Here is a 20,243-nt window from a genome sequence, read left to right as displayed (position 1 = left end):
ACATTTGCTGTGTTAGTTAGCATCACAGCTGCCAGAGAAGGTTCGGCTGGAATGCAGGGGAGGAAGGGCAGCAGGGGAAACTACTGCAGCTGCAGCGAGGCTGGGAGAAAACTGCTGGAATGTTACCTCCCTCCCCTTCTTTTCTGGTTTATCTAAAATTTGGCTCTAGCCCTAGGACCTAATTTAACTCCCTTCCCCTCACCACTACTCCCCACCCCGTTTTAACATTTTGACCCTTTCACCTTTGGCGATTTGGAGGGGAGTGGCTGGTCCTTTCTCCTTCTATCCGAAGAAGAGAACAAACCCAAAGGCATCACCACTTTAACCAGGACGGCCCAAAGCAGCTGGGGACCCAGCGAGCCTGCTCTCCTGGAGCTGGATCTGTTCTCAAGTTCCACAAGTAACTTTTACCTCTCACACACATAGCGCTCAGCTGCTGCTGCGTGCCATGGATGACTCCACACCCACCGGGGAACCGAGATTCATCATACCCTGCCCTTATCCTTCCTTTCCCAAACAGTGCTCGCGCTGGATTTCAGTGAGGCAGGGTCATTCTCCCGAATGCCACGTCTGATGTCAACTAATGTTGGGGGTCCCCAAGACCATCCCTAGGTTCAGTGATTTGCTGGGAGGACTCAGCATATAGTTGTACTCACGGCTGTGATTTGTTAGAGTGAAAGAATACAAAGTAAAATCATCATGGGGCGAAGTCCAAAGGAAGCCAGGTGCAAGTTTCCAAGGAGAGCCTTTGGACCCACTTAAGTCCCGTAGCACATGCGACAGCACGGGAAATGTTCTCTTCCAGAAGCTCATCAGTGACCCAGCACTTGGAGTGTTTAATGGAGACTAATCATGTAATCACTCTCTGTCTAGCATGTACCAAAATTACAGACTTGAGAAGGAAAACAGATGTTGAGCATAAACCACATTGTTTTCCCAAACAGTTTAGATACAGTGAGTCACTTCAACCAGTTAGGGAGTGGGAACCTCTTATCTTAGTAAGGACAACCTTCTACTCACTTCCTAAAGCCTAACACCTGGGAGCTTCCTTGCCTCCTCTCCTCTGCGCATCTAGTCAGTCACTAGGTAGTACCATATCTACTTCCTTAGCATCACTTCAGTATTTCCACTTCTTTCATTCCATCATCCTCTTCAGGCTCCCATTACCTCTGGGTTAGATGACTGTCACAACCTTTGGACTGGTCACCTTATCCAACCCTCCCTCCATTCGATTGCCCACCCTTTTAGTAAAATGAGCATGTCACTCCTACTTAAAACTCTTATGTGAGTTCCACTGTTCTCAGGATGAAGTTCAAACTCTTTAATAAGATTTGTCAGGACCTCCGTAGTCTGGCTTCTTTGTGCTTCTTTAGCTGCTTCTCTCATCCACTTTGGCACTCACAGTGCATGTTCCAACTTCCTGAACTCTTTTTATTTTGTCTAATGTACCATGCTTATTTTCTTTTATTATCACACCTGTTCCCTCTGTCTATACTACTTCTCCCCACCCCACCCTGCAGCCTTTCAACCACTCCCTCTGGGACAGCGGTCGGCAACCGTAAACTTTAGTGTAAACTTTAGTAAACTTTAGTTCCAGAGAGGCGAGGCTTTCCTTTCCATAACATCGATCACACTTTTGTTTAATGTCTCTCTTCCTTGCGAGGCAGTAAGTTCTGTAGAGCAGAGACCTCTGCTCCATCTCATTCCCGGCACCTAGGAGATCCTCAGAACTTATGGAACAAATTAAAGATAGGGTCTCCACCCTTAAGCTCAAAGTCTAGTGGGAGCTAGAGTATGGTAAAGAAAGAAACTCAATATGTATTATAAGTGCTCTAATAAAATGCTGGGGGATCATTTTCCTTATATTACTTTATATTGTTGAAGAAATTGACTTACAGCAGTCAGATGGAAAAGAGGAGAGTTGTGCCAAGCAGTGGAATTGATTCAGTTGCATTTGCCTCATTTTTTGCTCACTAGTTGGGCAGAAGTTATACAGTAGACTGCATTCTAAGGTTATTGTATCTCAAGACCTTCAGCAATCCTAAGCTATTTACAGAGCTGGGTAGTCAGCTATTCATGCTCACTAAGTTGACTCACCTTCCAGTCACCCCTAAATAGGATTAGTGCTGACTTTTTGTATATTCCCCATTCCAAATCATGTATCTTCATCTTTAAATTCTAGTAGCTGAAATTGACAGTGTTAAATCCATGAATACCACAGGTGCTGTTCATGTTTCAATTTTTCTTCTTATCTTATCTTTCCAGCTTTGACCGCCATTGAAGGCACAGCACATGGAGAGCCCTGCCACTTCCCTTTTCTTTTCCTGGATAAGGAGTATGATGAGTGTACGTCAGATGGGAGGGAAGATGGCAGACTGTGGTGTGCTACAACCTATGACTACAAGGCAGATGAAAAGTGGGGCTTTTGTGAAAGTAAGTACTGATTTGTAGGAGGAATGTCCACATTGCTCCATGTCTTGGACAGCATCTTTAAGGCCTCTGCTAGTCATCTTTTTCCACCCTTAACGGACATGGTCAGTGTTGATAATATGGTTATAGCCTTAAAGAACAGAGTTTAGCACAGGAAGCATGCAGTGTACTTACTTATTTCCAGCCTGTCACTCAGGCAACTTATCACACTGTCTTATTTAGAGAGGGTTTTCTGTTGGTGTGCACAAGTTGTTCTGCAAACCCTCAGGCAGGCTGCTAATTTAATAAATGTAAAACATTTTTTAATAGTAAAGGAAACAGCATTATAGAGAAAGTTAAGAGTGATAAGGAAGAGCCTAGCTTGTGTGGCTCAATGGTTGAGCGTCGACCTATGAACCAGGAGGTCATGATTTGATTCCCGGTCAGGGCACATGCCTGGATTGCTGGCTCTATCCCCAGTGGGGGACGTGGAGGCGGCAAGCCAATCAATGATTTTCTCTCATCATTGATGTTTCTAGCTCTCTCTCCTCCCTTTCTCTCTGAAATAAATAAAAAAAAATATATTTTTTAAAAGAGTGGTTAGAAGAAAAATAATAACTTTTAAGAAACACTTTGAGCCCTGGCCTTTGTGGCTTACTTGATTGGGCGTCCTCTGCACTGAAAGGTTGCCCGTGAGATTCCAGGTCAGGGCACATGCATGGATTGCAGGCTCAATCCCCGGTAGGGGACATGCAGGAGGCAGTCCATCTATTTTCCTTTCTTGTATCGATGTTTCTCTGTCACTCTCCCACCTCCACCTTCTTCTCTTTCTCTCAAATCAATTTTTTTTAAAATCTTTTAGCCCTGGCCAGTTTGGCTCAGTGGATGGAGTGTCGGCCTGCAGACTGGGGGTGTCGTGGGTTCAATTCTGGTTAAGGGCACATGCCTGGGTTGTGGGCTCGACTCCCAGTGGTGGTGGGTGTGAGAGGCAGCCAATCGGTGATTCTCTCTCATTGATGTATCTATCTATCCCTCTCCCTTCCTCTCTGAAATCAATAAAAATATATTTTTAAAAAATCTTTTAAAAACACTTGGAGTAAGATGTGCTATGCTTAGTAGCATTTGAAAAATCATGTATGTTTCACCTTCCTGCATGTTAATGTCAGTATAAGGGGGCTGCCCTCTAAAGGTATTTTTTCAGGAAAAACTTTGTAACTAATAAAGAACAACAGAAAATCTTAAACATATCGCCTTTGATTCCAAATAATACTTTCAAAATAATGGCTCTGGTAGATAATTAGGCACTCTTAGAAGATAACATCAAATATAGCCCATCTTGGGTATAGGCCAGTATGATTAGGAACTTTGGTATAATAAAATCGGGTATTTTTATATATAAGAACTCCTGTTTCTATAAATATTGGTCCTAATGAAATATTCAGATATCTCTTAATGAGTTCTAGATTTCTGGTACAATACTATATTACAGTAGCAAAATAATTTTTGAGAAATCTATAACAATTCTGTGATTTTCAGTATTGGTGAATAAGGAAAAAATAGAGAACTTGAACTTCAATCAGGAACTACATTTAATAAAAATCAATTTTTTTTACAAATTTTTTATTATATAATTAATCAAATACTTTATAAAGATACACAGTATTTCAGGTGAGGCTTTTAAAGTGTCCTTTGAATGCCCTAGCTAGTTTGGCTCAGTGGATAGAGCCTCGGCCTGTGGACTGAAGGGTCCCAGGTTCAATTCCCGTCAAAGGCACGTGCTTGGTTGTTTTGGCTTCATCCATAGTAGGGGGCGTGTGGGGAGGCAGCTGATCAATGATTCTCATCATCGATGTTTCCATCTCTCTCTCTCTCTCTCTCCCTTCTTATCTGAAATCAATAAAAAATATATTTTTTAAAGTGTCCTTTGACTAAAAATATCTGACTTTTTAAAAAAACATATTATCAATTTCAGAGAGGAAGGGAGAGGGAAAGAGAGTTAGAAGCATCAATGATGAGAGAGAATAATTGATTGGCTGCCTCCTGCATATCCTCTACTGGGGATCGAGCCCATAACCTAGGCATGTGCCATTGACCAGAATTGAACCTGGGACCCTTCAGTCCGCAGGCTGATGCTCTGTCCGCTGAGCCAAACCAGCGAGGACTGACTATTGTTTTTTAATAATCCTTCTGTCCTCCTCATTTTAGCTGACTTGGCATATAATCATAATTTGCTACTGAAATTTCAGTTAAATTATATTAAAAGTTTTAGAATTACAAGCAGAAAAGTAGGTTGATATTGCTTTCTCTAAAAGAACCTGATGTAAATGAGTTGTGTGTTTTTTAAGTCCTATCTTCTGTCAGGTAAAGGCCACAGTTAAAATATGTGTCTTTCGAGTCAGCTTTGTAAAGAATGAAACATCATTAATTGTGTTTGTATTCTCAAAAGGCAGAATACATGCTGATGCTTGGTAAATAATTGGTGTAGAATTAAAATCCATTTAAGTGCATTTAACATTTTGTTTTTAGCTGAAGAAGAGGCTACTAAAAGACGGCAAATGCAGGAAGCAGAAGTGATGTACCAGACTGGGATGAAAATCCTCAATGGAAGCAATAAGAAAAGCCAAAAAAGAGAGTAGGTAGCACTGCGAGTACATGCCTCCCCTAAGATAGGCCATTACAGAGATAAATAGCGAAGTATTTTTTTCTTAAAGTGTTTCGCCAAAACAGAGGCTTTGTTAAGTTGCATTATAAGAAGTTTAATACCATATATGGACTTCAGTGGCATTCTTATCAGATATTAGCTTGTTAGGAAAAAAAGGTTGTAAATACTGATCCCACCAATGTACAATGAGCAGAATGGAAATAATGGACTGAAGTTGTAGTTTCCAAGAACCAAGAATACATATGCTATTTAGAATTTAAAATTACATAAAACAAACAAAAGGAGTTATTGTCAGGTGTTTTTTGTTTGTTTGTTTTTGCTTTATAATATTCTTGCAGACAAAGACTAGAATTTAGGAATTTATGCGTGGAAAGAACGTAAAACAAGTGACTGTCTTCTAATATTTTATGTCCCTTTAATTTCAGCTGGCTTATATTCTGTGCAAAGATTTTTTTTTTAAATTGCAGTGGTTATCACTGGATTATTTACGGGACACTGTATTATTACAGTTCTTTCACTGCACATGTAATTAATGTTTCTGGAAGTTTTGGGAATTACTATTAGTGTAATTAGACTATTCCAAGGTATTAGGATGACATAGAAAACTGGTACCTTACATAAAAACAAAGTAGCCAGTATGTTTTCTATACATAAGTAACATGACTATAGAATAAGGAAATTATTTATGTTGCATTTCAGTAGATCTTTAAAAAATGTAATAAAAGTTCCAAATTATTGCTAATGTGTTTTTAATTGTTTACATTTAAAGAGCATATCGGTATCTTCAAAAGGCAGCAAGCATGAACCATACCAAGGCCCTGGAGAGAGTGTCATATGCTCTTTTGTTTGGTGATTACCTGACACAGAACCTCCAGACAGCTAAAGAGATGTTTGAGAAGCTGACTGAGGAAGGCTCTCCCAAGGGACAGACTGTAAGTGTTCTTGCATTGGAGAGTCTCCTCCCACACAGCACTTGTTTATTTTAACAGCAGTTTACTCTTTGTGCCCTAACTTCTTTTGAAAAATAAAAATAGCCGGAGCCGGTTTGGCTCAGTGGATAGAGCGTCGGTCTGCGGACTGGAGGGTCCCGGGTTCGATTCCGGTCAAGGGCATGTACATTGGTTGCGGGCACATCCCCCAGTAGGGGGTGTGCAGGAGGCAGCTGGTCGATGTCTCTTTCATCGATGTTTCTGGCTCTCTATCCCTCTCCCTTCCTCTCTGTGAAAAATCAATAAAATATATTTAAAAAAAAAGAAAAAGAAAATATCTTGCCCAGCTGGTGTGGCTCAGTGGTTGAGCGTCTATCTCTGAACCAGGAGATCAGGGTTTGATTCCCGGTCAGGGCACATGCCTGGGTTGCAGGCTCGATCCCCAGTGTGGGGTGTGCAGGAGGGAGCTAATCAATGATTCTCTCTTATCATTGATGTTTTTCTCTCCCTCTCCCTTCATCTCTGAAATCAGTTTTAAATAAAAATAAAATATCTTTGAATATTATTTTGTGGCAGATCATTTTACCAAACTTCTTAGACAGTCTTTTTCCTTTGTCTGAGAACATTTATGGTCACTTAAGGCATCTTGCCACAATTATGTCTGTAGTTTTCCAGATTTGATCTGTAGTGAATGAAACGTGAAGGTAATTGGCTTTTACCTAAATTACTCACCAGTGCATTTCTTTCCAAAGTTCCAATGCTCCACCTCTTATTAATCTTGATGTTTTTAAACATATATATTACAGAAGCAGTACAGGTCCATTATAAGAAACTAAAAATACAAACTAAAAATGCTAAGAAAGTCAATAATGCATCTGTACAACTAGATATGAGCATTGGTAGTATGTTAGTGCATGCACACCCTCCTAGACCTTTTTTTGTGTGTATAGATACATACAAATTTAAAATAAGATATCATTGTCTACTATTCCATAATGTGCCCTTTTCGATTGTTAATCTTCACCTTTCCTTTCCAGTAAATTTCTACATCATATAATACCCTTAGCTTATTCAGATGGTATTGAACAGAACATTTCCTTTATACTAGTTGTGTCCAAACCTAACCCCAGACTCTACCTTATATTTGGTTGTTATTTCTAGCATTACCATCCCCTTTCTTTTTTTTCCGTGTTAGAGAGGGCCCATTTTTCTGCAGAATGTCCTCATTCAGTTTATCCATTTACTTCTGCATGGTGTCCTTTAGTTTGTTTTTTCATCATCTATATTTCCTATAAACTGGCTGTCACAGCTAAAGACTGATGAACTCAAGTAAAATATTTTTGGCTGGACTGCATTATTGGGATGTTCTGCATTCCATATTGCATCACACCATTTGATACAAAATATCTGTTTGATTCCCTATTAGTAATGGTAAGGTTGAAAACTAGGGTTTAGAGTGCCACCACATTTATTTAAAACTAGAGGCCGGGGGATCAGGCCTAAACTGGCAGTTAGACATCCCTCTCACAATCCTGGACCACTGGCTCCTAATCGCTCACCTGCCTGCCTGCCTGGTCGCCTCTAACTGCTCCCCCTGCTGGCCTGGTCATCCCCAACTGCCCCCCCGCCAGCCTGGTCACTCCTTAACTGCCCCCCTGCCGGCCTGGTCACCCCTTACTGCTACTGCCCCCCCCTGCCGGCCTGATTGCCCACACTGCCCCCCTGCCAGCCTGGTTGCCCCCAACTGCAACACCCCACTGGCCTGGTCGCCTCTAACTGCCCCCCCCCCCCCACTGGCCTGGTCGCCCCCAACTGCTCCCCCTGCCGGCCTTGTCATTCCCAACTGCCTCCCCTGCCAGCCTGATCACCCCACGCAGCCTACTGTTCAGTCGTTTGGTTGTCCCTCACCAACCCCCCTGCAGACCTGGTCGTAAGCAGCCATCTTGTGAGGTGTGACGGTCAATTTGCATATTACCTCTTTATTATATAGGATGCCTTCAACAATTCAGGTTTCCTGAAGGTTTTGGATTTGCTTAGTCACAGTTAGAAGTCTGTTTTCAGACTATTTCAACATTAGCTTATACTTTGATGTTGTCAAGGCAAAGGATGGAACTTTATTAGTGCATTCTTTGATTGGTTGAATTTTTTTTAGAAAATGGTGTGCTCTTGCATTGTAAAGTGACCTTTCTTCCTTGACTGCTTCACCTTGACCTTTGGCTGCCTCTTTGTGTTCCTGGGATAGTGGATCTTGGCAATCTATTATCCATTTCCATTGTGTATGCCCCTTATGTAATGGTGTAGGAGTTGTTCTGTTCTTATAATAGTTGTTCATCAAGATCGAGTAAAAGCCATGTTTATGTTCAGCCTTGTTTTTCTAGTTAATAAGTTATTAAATTATCTTTAATCTTCAAGATAAACATTGTGACTTGTTTAAAGTTATATTTCATTGTGTAATTTGTAAAACCTTGAATGCATTTCTGAGGCTCTTTAATTTCACGTTGTACATACTTGCAACAATTTAAATTATTTCCCATTTAAAGATTCTTTCACCTTGCATAGTTCATAAAACTGTGTTTGTCATGGATAAACTTCCACCAAAGGCAGAATTCTTTTTTATCATTTTATTTTAGGCTCTTGGCTTTCTCTACGCCTCTGGACTTGGTGTCAATTCAAGTCAGGCAAAGGTAATATTATTAAAACTTTAATTTATATGACACTTTGAATTGAGTAAATATATGTGCCTATGTTCAGTTAAGCATCTTTTGTTCATTCACAGGCCCTTGTATATTATACTTTTGGAGCTCTTGGGGGCAACCTAATAGCCCACATGATTTTGGTAAGTAAGACTTAAATGGAAAAATACTAACATTGAGTAGCAGAAGAATTTTTGGTTAACTAATGACCAATGACTTTTCTGACTTTCATGATTCAGATTTACTTTTATTCACTAAGACCAAATACTCAATTGAATATTCTTATTAATGAATACAATAACTGAATCTACATGTGGATGAAAACTGTTAGAGTTCACAATTTTTTATGAAAATGACTAGTTTAGCTGATTGCCCTTAAAATAAATACCTGATAAATGGCTCTTTTTTATTTTTCGTAAGTTGGAATTGTTTGTCAAAGTCATTTTTTTAGATTGATTGTCACAGATGTTATATTGAAATTGATGAAGGACTTATTATGTAAAGAACCTAAAAAGTTCTTTAAACCTATAAAATGATCCTTTAAAATTCATCACAGAGTATCTTTTATGTGCCATTTGATACCATTGATCACTTAAATGGCTTAGTGGTGAAATAGAGAATTTTTCCACTAAATTCTTTACTGTGGTATATTTAATCTGCCTTGTACTTCATAAACTGACTTTGGCTAAGTCACATGACCTCTATGTCATATTACTGTGTTTCAAATGAATATATAAATTCATTCTTGCAAGACCATAAAGGACAGAGGAAGCAGAAATGAGACTGAAAGCAGAAAAAAAAAAAAAAAAAACAGGAAAAAATATGGAAAAGAATTTACCGCTTAGTCATTGATGAGCTATTATACTTAAAAAAGAAGGAAAATCTGTTTCTCTGGCCAGCTGGGTGGTTCCTAACTAATTTTACTCATACATTCCAAAAATATTCATTGAGTACGTGTCTTTGGGATACCAAAGATGAGTAATATACAGTTCAACAAGCTTTTAATCAAGAAAGGGAGGCACAAGTAAGGAGACCATTATAGCAAAGCATGAGAATGTCAAGGAGTCACCTAGAAAGTGGCATTGGAAGGAGAGGGATTTAAGGAGGTACTTCTGAGGAAAGAAGCAGCTAACCCTGCTCTTGAAGGATAATGTGTGGTGAGTGAATGTAAAAAGCAGAGGTGTCCAGGCAGTGGTAGCAAGATAGTATGTAGAGGGACAGCAACAAGAGGGAATGTGGTGTTTGCAAGAAAACACAAGCACTTCAATGTGGCCAGAGAGTAGAATACCTACCAGTAGTTCACAACAGGGCAGGTGAACAGGAATCACATAAGCAGCTGTATGTCATGCCAGGGAGCATAGACTTTGTCCTGTTTACATGGACTCTGTCTTGTTTACAAGGGTAAACTGCTGAGGGAGTTTAAGTGAAAAATAAGGGTTTGTTCTAATTAACTTAACAGTCTTCTTCAACAGCAGCTACAGAGTAAGAACATTAAATATTATACATGCTATTATACAGTAATGCCCTAAGGATTGTTAAAGCTTATAAAGTTATTTTGAGTCTGTGCAAAATGACTCCAGAGAGCTCTACTTTCTGTTCCTTGCTCTTTATTATTAGCTCTCTTCCCCTTATTCTGAAGTAATTTATTACTGGGCTGCTTCTAACTAGTCCCTTGACTTCCCTGTTTTGCTCATTTGTTGTTGCTTCTTTGCTAATTTGGAAGAGTAACCCTTTTTTAAAAATTGTATATAAAATAGGGATAAAATCTGTTCCAAGCAAGACCTTAAGTAATTTTCTCCTATAGGTAAAACACGCACACTGCATAAAGTTCATTGCATCAATTTTGATTGCTCTAGGAAATTTATTTTTTATTTTCTAGTTCTTAGTTATTTATAGTCTGCTTGTTGAAGTGGCTAAATAAATTGCCTCATGACCTAAAGCTCAGGAAAAATGGGATGATAGTGTCGTTGGACCAGAAGACAGCAGAATTGCATGCCGAGTATGGTTAGCTGTATTTGTTCCAACGGGATGTACTGAAGCACATGAAACCTCCGTCTTCTCACTGAGGCTGTGTTGCAGGGCTACCGCTACTGGGCTGGCATCGGGGTCCTCCAGAGTTGTGAATCCGCGCTGACTCATTACCGTCTTGTGGCCAACCATGGTATCTATGCTTTTGCCTTTCACCTTACAAAAAATAAAACAAAACAATAAAACAACTAATTTTAAATGCATCTATTTTTATTGTACTACTTGAAATGTCATGAATGGCTCTTTTCAAGTGGAATCGTTTTTACCCTAGTTCAGGGGTGGGGAACCTTTTTTCTGCCAACGGCCATTTGGATATTTATAACATCATTCACAGGCCATTCAAAATTATGAACTTAAAAATTAGCCTGCTATCTTTGGTCAAACTTTAGTTAACTCACCCCTAATGCCCTGGCAGGGCCAGATCAAATGATTTTGCAGGCCTTCCGTGGCCTGCAGGCTGGACATTCCCCACTCCTACCCTAGTTGATTAAGAAGTATTTACCTTTTTAAAAATTTTGCTAAGGACTCCACTTCTTCAGTATTTTATGGAAAAAAATAAATTTACTTTAGATTGCTGTTTTATATCTACAGAATACTATAGGAACAGTTTCCTGTAACATAATATCTGTCAACATTTGGCAACTCGAATTGTACTTCTCTCTGTGAGACACTCCTGCTGACTTTCATCCATGACATTACTTTGTCCCCCTGTTTCAGTTGCTAGTGATATCTCGCTGACAGGAGGCTCAGTAGTGCAGAGAATACGGCTGCCAGATGAGGTGGAAAATCCAGGAATGAACAGTGGAATGCTAGAAGAAGATTTGATTCAGTATTACCAGTTCCTAGCTGAAAAGGGTGATGTACAAGCACAGGTATGCGTTTCAACATCTCATGTACTGTCTTAATGCATTGTGTATTACAGTCTCTGGGGCAAGCACTTATATCTGTAAGTAACATGTTTATTGCTCTTAGCAGTTATTAGCTACATTATTATTAGCTATATACTCTCAAGACATGCCATTTAGATTCATCTGGGATGTGGACTAGGCATTCATGGTTCCTAAAAGCAGGCAGGGTGACTCTACTGTGCACCACAGTTGAAAACTGCTTAGTGGAGCAGCATTACAGTGATGATGAAGGCTCTTCATGGAGTCACCAAGGACAAAAACTGCCACTTTCTCTATAAACAAAAAGGCTCTGGGACATGTGGGATTTCAGATGCTCTTTAGAACTGTTCATGTTTCCTTTGCTCATCTTAGATCATAATTTTCTCAGATTAATATTCTTGAGTATTTCCTTTAGAATAGATTCATTGGTGGCAAATTCAGTATTGGATTAAAAGCAGATATTTTTAGTTTTTAAAAATGTAAAGTAGTGTAAAATCTTCAGGCGGTAAGGCTAAATCAATTTTTGTAATAAATAGAAACCTTTTTAAACCATTTTGGTAATAAATAGAAACCTTTCTTGTTGATTTAATGGTAATCACACTCCAGATGCTACCCTTGACTTTTTCCTCATTTTTGATCATTTTCAGGTAGGTCTGGGACAACTGCACCTGCACGGAGGGCGTGGAGTAGAACAGAATCATCAGGTAACTTTTCTGTTCCTGGGGCTTTGCACTTCCTGTTGTAGCAAGAAATAATTCTCCAGATGTATTTCTGGCTAAGTCAATGACAATATCAAGTTTGTGTTATTAAGACAGCCATCACAAATGAACCTTTGAGATTTAACTAACCCCTGAGGAAGCTGAAGAATAAAAATGTGATTATACCTCATAGGGGTGGGAAATGTTTTATCAGTTCTAAAATCTAGTTCTTAATACTGCCAAAAATACATAAGCAATGTATTTTTTTCTATAGGTATGTGATTGAAGTATGTCTTAAAACTCCCATTAGAAAATATTTTATAGAACTAAGGAAAACTCATTGTTGAGTTTATGAGAAATTAGGAGTACACAATGGTAATAGTGATCTCTCTATCCGGTCATCAACTTTTGTCTGCTTTATGTCCTAAATGTCACCATCTCTTCCCTTTTCTTCCATCAGTACACCTGTCACTTGTGTGAATTATCTACTGCCTGTCTTTGTGAACCAGACATCTGATCATATGGCTCCCTTGCTTAAAACTCTGGAGTGGTCCACAGTTTCTAGTAGCTTAAAGACCAGAACCTTTAACATGGCCCCTTAGGCCCCATCCCATCTTGGTTTACCTCACCAGCCCCTTGCTTTCTCAGTCACAGGCACGAGGACCTTTTCTCTGGTCTATGAAAATATCAAGAACCTCTCTGTCTCGGGGCTCCTGGAATGCTAGCCTCTCCGAGTAAATATTACTCCACCCCTTTCTTCATGTATCTAATTCCTTGTCATCCTCCAGAGCTCAACTGCAATATCTTTTCTCCTAATGTCTCCTCTGGCCTCAGCCCCACTCCAGGAATAAGTCATGTGCCACAGTTAGGATTTCTGAAAATCTGTATTCCTTATGGCCCGTGTCCATTGTAAATTAGTTAATTATGTAAGTTAGTTAATTAAGTTGTTTCATCCTCTAGAACATAAGGTCCAAAAGCATGGGCTGCGTCTGCCTTGTTTGCCACTCTTTTCCCAGCACCTCACAGTGCCGAGCACATAGTAACTCTATGAATGTTTGTCAGATTCAAAAAGCTTTGTTTTCCTCCCATGCCAGTTAAGTATTCTAATGAAGGTTACTTCATGTACCTTGTCCCTTAAACTTTAAAAATTAGATGTATCAACACAACTATGCCAAATATCTGCTTTTAAAAATTCGGATGGCATTTTGACAGTTCTTATTGTCTTTAGATCATTAAAATGTACGTCATTAGGCCAGTGCAGCATCAGATAAAATCTTAATGAAAACGTCAGGTGAGAGGACAGAATTCTGGATAAGTTTGCTGCATAGCTTTTGCACAACAAATTTTGAAATATTTTTGGTGGTGTATGCCACTTACCTGTGAAGCAACTGCACAAATAAATTATTTTACAGGCTATGAAGACGGAAGAGAAGGTTTTCCCAGTACATGTTAATTCAACAAATATTTGCGTGCCTACTATGTGCCATTCACTGCTAGGCATTTCAGATACAATGCTGGACAGAATAACTTCAGTCCTTAAGTCCTTACAGAGTTTCAACTTTAATAGAAGAATTCCATACTTTTTATTTATTTTTTTGCATTTGCTACTTTTTAAATGATCATAGCAAAAATATGTAATAAATTGTGATTGTTGTTACTAAGGAAAATTAAAGTGTCTAATAACAGATTACTGAGTGGGAGGTGGCAGTTCTCTCTGAAGAGAGATGGGTGACATTTAAGTTGAGCCTGGAGGTAAAATTATTCCAGGCCAGAAAGAACAGTATGGGCATAGGCCCCAAGGCAGGAAGGACAAGGCTGGTATGCTCAGAGTGCAGAGAGCAAGAGGGAGCAGTAGTGAGATAAGTAGTGCCTGATCATGACAGTATATTTTCTACAGAACTGCAGGGGGCTGTAAGGACCAGCATGAAGAGATTTAAAAACAGTCGCTTTGGATAACCCAAGAGTAAAAAGCAGGGAGGTCAGGGAGTATTTTAGAAGTCAGGTGAGAGATAATGTAGCTTTAACTAGAATTGTGGTAATGGAAGGTAGAAGATGGATGGATTCAGGATGGATTTGGTGGTAATAGGACTGAGTGATAAATTGGATATGAGGGGGTGGGTACCTTGGAGCAACCTCTAGGTGTCATGTTGCCATTTACTTAAACTGAGATTCTGCCATGCAACAAGATTTTTTAACTGTTCCTGAAATAACTATTTTGGTTAAAAGCCAAGAGCAGATTCTATTAAAAACTATTTTAATAAATTCTTTTCTCACAGAGAGCATTTGACTACTTCAATTTAGCAGCGAATGCTGGCAATTCACATGCGATGGCCTTCTTGGGAAAGGTACTGTACATCCCATGAATGTATTGTGTCATAGCAAGAGGTGTTTGCAGAGTGAGTACATACTGTATTCAAGATCTACAATTTACCCAAACAAACTGGAAATAAAATTTCCAGGGCAAAGTTATTGTGTCTTGTCCTACAGTATTGCCAATCTGAGGCCATTTCCTAGGTGAATTAAACGTAACAGCATTTGCTCTTCAATATGTTAATTCTCCACTGAAATTATCCACCACTATCTGAGCTCCTACTTTTCATATGTCATCTATAATAATAAAAGCGTAATATGCAAATTGACCGAATGGCCGAACAGCAGAACGACCTTCTGGACGACCTTCCAGGTGAAGCTGGGGCTGCAAGGGCCGAGGCAGCTGCTGGGGCTGTGAGGGCTGAGGCAGTCGGGGCTGCGAGGACCTACTCTTGCACGAATTTTGTGATAAGGCCTCTAGTACATAATAATAAGGAATTGATGCTGTGTGGGATTTTGCTAGTCTCATAATTACCTGTTAACTTCTATGCTGAATAGAGGCACTTAGATTTGGTTAGAATTTGTCTGCAGACCTTTTCATCGTCTTAAATGAGACAGCCATTACCCACCTGTCAGTGCGGTCCTTTTCTCAAGAGGACATTTAAGTCTAGAGACTTAATGAGTAGATTCCATATGTCACGGCACAATCTCTTAACTTCCTTTTTCATTATTTTGAAAGCTATTCTAGTGTAAACTAATCAGTATTTTCATCTATAACCAAATCCTAATGTTAGGAGGCTCAGATAGAATATATTGTAAAGGTTTTTCCAAATAGAAAAATCTAATCAGTATTTGCCACAGGATCACAGTTAGTTAATTGGGGCCTAAGAACTTTACATTTAGATTTTAGACAATAGTGGTGTTCCTCGTGATTCTTGTTAAGCATTTAAGAACTTTTCACTTGAGCCCTTTCAATCTTTGCTCTAATTACTAACTAATCCTATCTCAAAAATGATGTATTTGTCATTAATGTGCATGTGGATAAAAACAGTATTGGTCATTCTGTTCTTTCTCTTTGTCCTTTATCATGATCCCTGAGACTTTAATCATTTGGTGCTTGAAACCTTAGAGAATAACCATTTAGTTGTTTCTTTTCCTAAACTTTGACTACCTTTGATCTTAACCTGGGAGAAGTAGTGGTAGAGGAGAAAGGAAAGGACATTGCTGATAGCCTTCCTTCCCTGGATTAATCACTGATCCCAAACAATGTGTCAACCCAGTTAACTGCCCTGGGATAGAGTGAGAAAATAGATTCCTCTGGGGGTTAAAGATTTCTTCTCCTGAGATTGACCTATAAGTTGATTTATATATTTATGTATTTATATATTTACTAGAGGCCAGGTACACAAAATTTGTGCATGGGTAGGGTCCCTAGATCAGGGCTGATCTTCGGGGCAACCAGCAGGGTGATCAGGGGGCTGTGGCATCCGCCTTGACTGGCCTAGGGCCTGCAGGCTGGGGGCAGCTCCTGCGTTGAGCGTCTGTCCCCTGATGGTCAGTGCGTGCCATAGCAACCAGTTGTTCCACCAGTCATTTTGCCCATTCGTTCGATTTGCATATTAGGCTTTTATTATATAGGATACTAAGTTCATGGAACAGATGGTCATAAGGTAAATCATAAATTTGATATGACAGAATGTATCTAATCTAATAATAGACAAATATGCAAATTGACCGCACCTTCGCTATGCCCAAGTCACGCCCACCAGCCAAGCCACGCCCACCAACCAATCAGGACGAATATGCAAATTATCCCAACAAAGATGGCGGCTAATTTGCATATCGCGACAGCGTAGAAAGAAGCCAAGAGCTGCAGAAGGGAGCAAAGCTGCAGAGAAGCAAGCAAGCCAGGGGGTGGAGAAGGGAGGAGCAGAGGCGGGGCCGGGGGAGAAGGAAGTTGAGCAGGCGGGGCCGGGGGAGAAGGGGCGGGGCCGGGGGAGAAGGGCGGAGCGGAGGCGGGGCCAGGGGAGAAGGGAGGAGCGGAGGCGGGGCCAGGGGAGAAGGGAGGAGCGGAGGCGGGGCCAGGGGAGAAGGGAGGAGCGGAGGCGGGGCCGGGGGAGAAGGGAGGAGCGGAGGCGGGGCCAGGGGAGAAGGGAGGAGCGGAGGCGGGGCCAGGGGAGAAGGAAGGAGTGGAGGTGGGGCCGGGGGAGAAGGAAGGAGAGCGGGCTGGCGGAGAAGGCGGGGCGGGGGAGAAGGGAGGAGCTGAGGCGGGGCCGGGGGAGAAGGGAAAAGCAGGCGGGCTGGCAGAGAAGGCGGGCCGGGGGAGAAGGGAGGAGCGGAGGCGGGGCCAGGGGAGAAGGAAGGAGAGCGGGCTGGCGGAGAAGTTAGAAAAGCAGGGGGGCTGGCGGAGATCGCGGGGCAGGGGACAAGGGAGGAGAGCAGGCAGGGTGGGGTAGAGTGCAGCAGGAAACCCTATTGCAGGATTTTTCCTGCAACGGGAACGCTAGTAATAGTGTAAATGTCTACTATAATAGTATAAAATGTCTACTTTTCAGGTTTTGCTTTTAATTCTAAAATATCCTTTGGGGAATTCTAATTTTGTTAAAAGATTTCATGAGATCTAACAAAAACCAGAATGAGATGAGATAGGAGAACATTGTAACTGGAGAGAGGATTATACCTCATAATAAAATTGGGATCTGTTTTCCAGATGTACTCAGAGGGAAGTGATATTGTGCCTCAGAGTAATGAGACAGCCCTTCACTACTTTAAGAAAGCTGCTGACATGGTAAGACCTTGTGACTCAGTGCATTCAAATGTGTATCACGTTACTATTATTTTAATAAATAAGTTTATTATATTAAAAGATGAATCATGACCGTCATGCCATATATTAGTGAAAGCATTTATGTAAATATGGTTCATGTGAATGAATTGAATGGGGGAAAAAATTCTCAATTTTTTAGGGACCAGATTATTGTATTTTAAGCCTCTCTCAAAATTTTACTGAGAAATGTCTTGATCAGGGAAATGTGATTTTAGTAATGGAATTGAGAGTTACATAATTTTCCTTATCTGTGTTGCAACTTGAGGTTTAAAACTTACACAATTGGATAATTTTGATAATAACAGTACATAATTTAGGCGTTCTCTGGTGCAAAGAAAGCAACCTGTGAATACTTAAGACCCTATATGCCTCCAGTGTGTACCATACATATATCTCTTTGCCAACTATCTGTTACTGTAGATCTAAGTGTCAGTTGAGCATTTCCCAAAGGAGTGCTGTGCCACTTTTTGAAGATGCCTTTTATCCCTCTGAGTTTAGGTGAATTCTAGGTTTTTCTTTTTAAAGTTTCAAAACAATGATTATCTTTGGTTTTCGACACTCCAATAATCTTAAGTATTTCTTTGCCGCCTAATCTCCCAGTATTGCTGTTAATACATGGTTGTTGACCCTACCCCATGGAGTCTTCCTTCTTGTTTGAGGAGAAAGGTTACTAATTAAAAAAGTACCCGAAAAAGTGACCTTTTTTAGTCTTTAAAAGATGAAATATGTTAGTTCTGTTTTATATCATAAATTCATGGAACAGATGGTCATAAGATAAATCATGAAAATTTAATCCTAAATGAATTTACTATTTACTCTTTTTCAGAAAATTTTTTTAAAACCCCAAATACCTAAAAGGCAATATTATGTTTAGCTTGATGGGAAGGAGAAATTTTTGTTTTGAATTGAAAAGTGCTAAAACGGGTTTGGAACATGCTTGTAAATTGTTTATTTTGCAGGCATTTACTCTTGCCTACTTTGTATTTAATTCTTTCACTCTTTTGTCTCTGGTTTGCAGGGCAACCCAGTTGGACAGAGTGGGCTTGGAATGGCTTACCTCTACGGGAGAGGAGTTCAAGTTGTAAGTTTCACATCTAAAATTCTGATTTTAACAAGGAGTCAGTTGGTGGGGTAAGGAAGTATTCCTTAACTAGCTCCCAGCCAGCCCAGGCAGGCCATTTCATTATAACCAAACCTAAACTGTTTCCTGTTGTCCTTACCATCCTTCACCCTGTACTCGCTGTACCAACTGCCTTGTTAGAATGGCTCTGACTCTGGCACCTTCTCCTGAAGATGTGAAGCTGTTTGTCATCCTTCCACCAATGCTCTCTGCCCTGTCTACTCTTCCATCTCGCCTAGATTTGTACTTCTTCACTCAAGCCTAAGAAAATGCTCAGGTCTCTCCCATTTAGAGGAGAAAAGCTTTCTGTTCTACCCTTTGCCCTTCTAGTCACTACCTCTTTTCTCGGCAGCCCTTCGCTGCACAGCCAAGTTTTTCCAAAAAATGAACTATACGAGCTGCTACCACTCACTCATTAGCTCAGAGAAGTCGGGTTCTGACTCATGAAACTGCTCAATACAAGTCACCCAGAAACCTCCTGAATGTCAACTCCAGCTGACATTTTTTGGTTGTATATCATGAGCTCTTTCTTCCCTGGAGTTCTGTGACTGTAAGGGCTCTTGGTTTTCCTGAGCCATTGTTCTCATTCTTTGTGCTGCTTCCTGAAGTGGGATGCCCTGGAGTCTCCTTGCTATCCCCTTTTTCTGTAGGATATTTCTAAGCAATATGTTCTTTTTATTTGGGGCCTGAAACTAAAGAGGTAGGTTTGGGAGTCTAATCTGTAGGCATTCCCTAGCATAAGAAGCAGTAATGTGGTCTCATTTTTATTCCTTTAGTCATTTTAGGAAACTGAAGTTCCCTAGTGATCTTTGTTTCAATTTATCTCTATGGATACATGATATTTGAAGTTTTTGTTTTGGTTTTTTTCCCCAAGGACATTTCAGGGAGGTATAACTGGTGCAAGTTTTTGTTTTGTTTTTTATTTTTTTTATTAAGGTATTATATGTGTACATATCTTACCATTGCCCCCCACCCCACCCCACTCCCATACATGCCCTCATCCCCCAGTGTTTTGCGTCCATTGGTTATGCTTATATGCATGCATACAAGTCCTTCGGTTGATCTCTTATTGCATAGTGTTCACTATGAACACAGGGAAAGAACGAATAAGGAGAGGATAATTACCCTTATTTAATATTGGAAGAATTGAGGTTTTAAAAAGGATTGGTTGGTTAACAGAAAAGATACAACTGATTCTTAAATCCTTGTCCTTGTGTTCCACTGGTGGTGTTTATGCTCTCCAAGAGCCAACATGCAAATTGTCTCACAAAAACTTGATTTGCTTTCCTTCAACATCTTAAATATAATCCCCCTGTGACTTCAAGTCTATTATTATCTGTTATAAAAAATTGGAAGGTATTTCTTTTAATGGCTCTTCGAGACTATTTTATGTGCTTTATTAATTATTTTTAATAAATTAATCTGAGTAACCTTTTGAGCTTTCTCATCATGTGACTGTGTGATGAGATGATCTTTTTTACAGAATTATGATCTGGCACTCAAGTATTTCCAGAAAGCTGCTGAGCAAGGCTGGGTGGATGGGCAGCTACAGCTTGGCTCCATGTACTATAGTAAGTAACCGTGGGATTAATGATGAACACACCAAGATGTAAATTACCTTTTTTCACTAGATGTCACTATGTTATGGAAATGATAGTGTTGAATACTGGCTGATTCATG

The 20,243-nt window shown here is 40.1% G+C and overlaps 1 protein-coding gene across 1 annotated transcript in view; it reads left to right on the top strand.

Moving 5' to 3' along the window:
- The window catches only part of SEL1L (SEL1L adaptor subunit of SYVN1 ubiquitin ligase), a 52,584-nt gene that overhangs the window by 16,821 nt on the left and 15,520 nt on the right, over positions 1–20,243 (top strand). Inside the window, exons 4-15 of the mRNA XM_079768821.1 lie at positions 2,266–2,433; positions 4,936–5,041; positions 5,841–6,003; positions 8,631–8,684; positions 8,777–8,836; positions 10,773–10,854; positions 11,439–11,593; positions 12,256–12,312; positions 14,583–14,651; positions 17,327–17,404; positions 18,462–18,524; positions 20,047–20,134. Of these exons, the coding sequence (XP_079624947.1) occupies positions 2,266–2,433; positions 4,936–5,041; positions 5,841–6,003; positions 8,631–8,684; positions 8,777–8,836; positions 10,773–10,854; positions 11,439–11,593; positions 12,256–12,312; positions 14,583–14,651; positions 17,327–17,404; positions 18,462–18,524; positions 20,047–20,134 (1,143 nt within the window). The remainder of the gene's footprint in view (positions 1–2,265; positions 2,434–4,935; positions 5,042–5,840; positions 6,004–8,630; positions 8,685–8,776; positions 8,837–10,772; positions 10,855–11,438; positions 11,594–12,255; positions 12,313–14,582; positions 14,652–17,326; positions 17,405–18,461; positions 18,525–20,046; positions 20,135–20,243) is intronic.

This window comes from Cnephaeus nilssonii (genome assembly GCF_951640355.1).
Source record: "Cnephaeus nilssonii genome assembly, chromosome: 4".
Lineage (NCBI taxonomy): Eukaryota > Metazoa > Chordata > Mammalia > Chiroptera > Vespertilionidae > Cnephaeus > Cnephaeus nilssonii.
The sequence above is the reverse complement of the archived record's forward strand: the minus strand, read 5'-3'. Positions and strand labels throughout refer to the sequence as shown.